General features: G+C 32.5%; 2 protein-coding genes across 2 annotated transcripts; both read left to right on the top strand.

The window, feature by feature from the left end:
- Window positions 1–1326: 1326 nt before the first annotated feature.
- Window positions 1327–2508, top strand: LOC132644141 (uncharacterized). The gene is made up of 3 exons (XM_060360719.1): window positions 1327–1466; window positions 1784–2334; window positions 2438–2508. Exons 1-3 carry the CDS (start codon window positions 1327–1329, stop codon window positions 2506–2508), a joined length of 762 nt encoding a protein of 253 aa, XP_060216702.1.
- A 188-nt stretch (window positions 2509–2696) lies between these two features.
- Window positions 2697–3667, top strand: LOC132644140 (uncharacterized). The gene is made up of 2 exons (XM_060360717.1): window positions 2697–3047; window positions 3227–3667. The coding sequence occupies exons 1-2, from the start codon at window positions 2697–2699 to the stop codon at window positions 3665–3667; spliced, it is 792 nt and encodes a 263-aa protein (XP_060216700.1).
- The last annotated feature ends 903 nt before the right edge of the window (window positions 3668–4570 follow it).

The raw sequence follows: 4570 nt of genomic DNA, 5'->3' as shown, positions 1-4570 counted from the left end.
ACAAACAGAAACACGACAATCATCAGGTAATTCGTGCAAAAACACCGTTTTTGATTTCACAAATTTCTTATATTCAATTTGTATTTATGTGATTTCAATTTTTTTGTTGGATCATAATGGTAAAGTTGTTTTATTCTTCTGATTTTGTTTTTTTTTCCTTTTGATTTCTATCTTCATAACTGATATTCGAAAAATAATGATGTAATCTCATTGTAAGCGTGTCAACGAATGAATAATGCTCTTGAAAATTTTCTGTTGAAAGTATGTTAATGTACATGAATGGTTAGGAATAAAAAAAAAAAGACCCAGTTCATATCTTTTATTTATCTGAAGCTAAACTATGTATTTCTGAACTATTTTTCATATCAGTTGCAATTTATGCTAAAACTATGTATTTCTGAATTGTAATTCAATATGTGTATGTTATATTTCAATATGTTTTCTGTTTTACATGTTCCAAAACTTATCGAAAGCTTTCATGAATAACTTTCTGAAGATCCAGTTCATATTTTTTTTTTTCTGAATCTAAACTATGTATTTCTGAAGTGTAATTCAGAAATCTAAACTATGTATTTCTGGACAATGTAAACTGAACTGTCTAAACTATGTATTTCTGAACTATCTAGACTATGTATTTCTAAACTATGTATTTCTGAAGTAGCTAAAGTATGTATTTCTGGACTATTTTTCATATTAATTGCAATTTATGCTAAACTGTGTATTTCTGAAGTGTAATTCAATATGTGTATGTTGTATTTGAATTATTAGTGAGTAATTCTAATTTGTATAAATTGTTCAAATTTGAACGTGAATCTTATGTAGGGCATACATATTACAGGTTTTATGTTGACACAGTGATTCAAGGATTTTTTTTTCTTATAAAATGGCCAATATTTCATCGTTGATTAGACACTCTGGTATTTGGAACGACGAGAATAAATACGTCAATTACAAAATTCGATGCTGTGACTTTCAAGGAATATTCGACGTATGAGGAATTGTTACAAACAGTTGCAACTCAATTGAATTTGGACAAGAAAATGAAAAACATAAGCATAAAATACATGGTTGAAGGTATATTCCAATGGAAATTCACAATGACATGGGTGTTAGGGTGTATGTGGAACTGAAGAAAGAGAACAAAGCATTACCAATGCACCCATTATGTATCATTACAACTGATAGAAGCATGTATGTATATCGGATGAGAGTTGTGTTGAAGGTGATTATTTGCAAATCGGATACACGAATCAAACAGTTGGTTCCCGTGAATTTGCATCATCAAGTTGTGGAAAGGTTGATTTGTTATTCGAAAACAACAATGGTATGGTTATTGATGACAAGAACCAAAAAGTAGTTGCCATCGATCAAGTATACAAGGATAAAGATACATTAAAAGTTGTGATGGTGAATTATGCAATTACGAACAGGTTCAACTATCGGACAGAAAGGAGCAATGTAATAAGGTACTAAATGTGCATTTGTTTATGTATTTGCAACTGTGTGTTGTTATGTATTTGAACCGTGACAGTGTATATTTGTTAATTTGTACGAGTGGAAGTATTTCTCAGCATGTGTATGTTTATTATAAAGTAGAATCAAAACTGATTTGTGTGTATTTGTACTCATAAATAATGTATTTGGTCTGGGTTGCATTTGATTAACTTATTTACATATGGTAAAATTACTCATCTGTCCTTTGTGTTAATAATACAAGATTAAATACATTACTGATGTATTTTACATTAATGTGTTTTTTTTTATTTAGTTTTTTTTTTTGTAGCTACACTCTTGTGTGCGTATCAGGAGAGTGTGATTGGAAATTCAAGGCGTCAAGTGTCGGTAAGTCAGGAATGTTTAGAGTTAGGGAGTTTCAAGACAAACATACATGTCCATTAAAGGAAAAGGTTTATTTCCAATGCCAAGCTACAAGTCGGTTGATAAGTGGGATTGTCAAACCAAAAATATCAAATCATAAGAGGAAATATACGCCTAAAGACATTGCGGAGGACGTCAAATATGATTTTGGAATGGATGTGTCGTACATGGTTGCTTGGCGGGCCAAAGAAAGGGCGATGAACGATTTAATGGGTGAACCGGCTGAATCTTATAAAAGACTACCTGGATATCTATACATATTGGATAAGACTTACCCGGGTTCACATATTAGAATGCTTAAAACCCGCGAAAATGAATTTCTGTATGTTTTTATAGCACTATATGCATTTATCAAAGGCTTTGATTATTGTCAGCCAATTGTGGTGGTTGATGGAAGCCACTTAAAAACACCATACAATGGAACATTTGTCTCGGCAAGCACATTAGACGGTGCAGGTATGTCAAAAAAATACATATTAATTTATTACCTCAATATATATTTTATATGTTTTGGACAAATACAAAAATATTTTTTTTTTCTTCTTAACTGTATCTCCAGGCAACATACTTCCCTTAGCATATGGTGTGATTGATTCTGAGAATGACAGATCATGGACGTGGTTTTTTTAGCGTTTCAGAGAATCATATGGAATTAGAGAGAATATGTGCATCGTATCAGATAGGCATGAAAGTATAAACAAGGTTATTTGTCGAATTTATCCAGAAGTTGCACATTATGCATGTATTTGGCATTTGTGGGGTAATGTATGTAAAAATACAAGAAGAGCCATGATGTGCTGAGTCCTGTTTTTTATTCTATGGCAAAGGCATACACGCAGGATGATTTCGATGAGTTAATGGGAAAGGTTCAAAAGGTAGATATGCGCGTGGCAGAGTATTTGAAATCGGCTGGTAGAGACAAGTGGGCTAGATTGTATGCATCTGTTAACCGAGGGTGGACAATGACTTCTAACATAGCAGAGTGCATTAACCGACATCTTCAAGCAGCTAAAGAACTGCCTATATATGACTTTCTCGAAGAAGTTAGAAGGATGTCTGGGAGATGGAATTACAATAACCGGAGAAATGGAACATACACGTTCACTACACTCGGTAAAAAGTTTCAGGAGATGCTATCAATCAACGAGTATCTATGTCTACGAATGACGGTATGTTTCAGTTTAATGCGTGTTATAATTTATTTGACAATGTTATCCATGAACAGTTAGTGTTAATGTAAATTATATGAATCTTTGAAAATTGATATGTATTTGTTTAATGGTTTGTTCATTTATTTTAAAATTCTGATTGGTTCAATAACAAATACATGTAATATTTATTTTTTCAGGTAGAACCGTCAACCGAATTCGTGTACACAGTACATGATGGAGGACGACGATTCATTCTTAATTTGAATAGCAAAACTTGCAGTTGTCGTATGTTTCAACTAGATGAAATCCCCTGCCCGCATGCATGGGCTGTCATTAAAAAGAAAAATCTGGTTGCTGAGGATTATTGCTCTGATTTGTTCAAACCGGAGACCGTGTTGAAGACATATGATGTACCTGTGGATCCTCTACCCGACGAGCGTGAATGGAACATTCCCAAAAACATCTTGGAGGATGTGGTTTTGCCACCAAGATACAAGAGACCGCCTGGTAGGCCAAAGAAGAGGCGTGATAAGCCTTTAAGTGAATTGTTGTTTGGAAAGAGCAGACATGCTTGCAGTACTTGTGGACAACTTGGGAACAACAGACGTTCATGTAGTTTTGAGCCTCTGAGGAAGTGAATTTTTCTTGTGTTCCTATCCATTTAACTTTATTACCGAAGATAGATTAGTTATTTAAGTATTTGAACACTTGTGTCAAAAACTTCTATTGACACATGTTGTAGTATTATAGAAATTTTTGCAATGAAATGAATGTCCCATTCAAAATGATCTTTATTGAATTTTTTTTCCCGATACGTATGGTGTTTTTTTCAACTTCAAAAAATAATGCGTACTTGGTAAAATAACATACATATTATATCTGTAAAAATGATAAAGTTGTTTTTATTTTGGATTTTTTTGGGATTGGAGGCACGTAGTTGTGCGGGTAATGTCAACTAAACATTATGTATTTGTTGGCCTTCTGAAAATTGTATAAACTGTAATAGAACATACATGGTTTTTTGTGATCCTGGTGTCTGAAATTACACGGTAATGTTCATGTATGTTTAACACAAAAAAAGGCAACCCATGTTTAGGTATGAAAATAGTGTTGTCTATTCAACCTCATAACACAACATATGTGGTAAAAAAACATACGTATTGTTTCCGAAACTGATGAAGATGGTTTATCTGAAGTAATTTTTTTTTATTGAAATCATATAGTTGTGCTGGTCATGTCAAATACGCAAGATGTGTTTATTAAACTAAAACATATCTAAAACATACATATTTTGTGAACCTGGTGAATGAAATGTATTTGTGGATTCATGATGTCACATTTTACTGTATTTTTTCCAAACTTCAGATTTATTTGACAATATATGGAACTAAGTACAACAAACATATGGAACATAAAACCACTGAGATTTCTTTGGTTAAATGATAATTATCCAACATAAGTCAAAATACATATAAAAACATCAGATTGTTTGTTGTAATGAAAAAAAGGACAAAAAACATCGAATGCACGAATAGTATTTA

Source organism: Lycium barbarum, chromosome 6, assembly GCF_019175385.1.
Source record: "Lycium barbarum isolate Lr01 chromosome 6, ASM1917538v2, whole genome shotgun sequence".
Taxonomy (NCBI): Eukaryota; Viridiplantae; Streptophyta; class Magnoliopsida; order Solanales; family Solanaceae; genus Lycium; species Lycium barbarum.
The sequence above is the reverse complement of the archived record's forward strand: the minus strand, read 5'-3'. Positions and strand labels throughout refer to the sequence as shown.

Excerpts from the sequence above, each read along its gene's own strand:
- LOC132644140 (XM_060360717.1), top strand. The coding sequence starts at position 2,697 with ATGGCAAAGGCATACACGCAGGATGATTTCGATGAGTTAATGGGAAAG. Across the intron at positions 3,048-3,226 it reads ATCTATGTCTACGAATGACG|GTAGAACCGTCAACCGAATT; the intron begins GTATGTTTCAGT and ends TTATTTTTTCAG.
- LOC132644141 (XM_060360719.1), top strand. The coding sequence starts at position 1,327 with ATGGTTATTGATGACAAGAACCAAAAAGTAGTTGCCATCGATCAAGTA. Across the intron at positions 1,467-1,783 it reads GAAAGGAGCAATGTAATAAG|CTACACTCTTGTGTGCGTAT; the intron begins GTACTAAATGTG and ends TTTTTTTTGTAG. Across the intron at positions 2,335-2,437 it reads AAGCACATTAGACGGTGCAG|GCAACATACTTCCCTTAGCA; the intron begins GTATGTCAAAAA and ends CTGTATCTCCAG.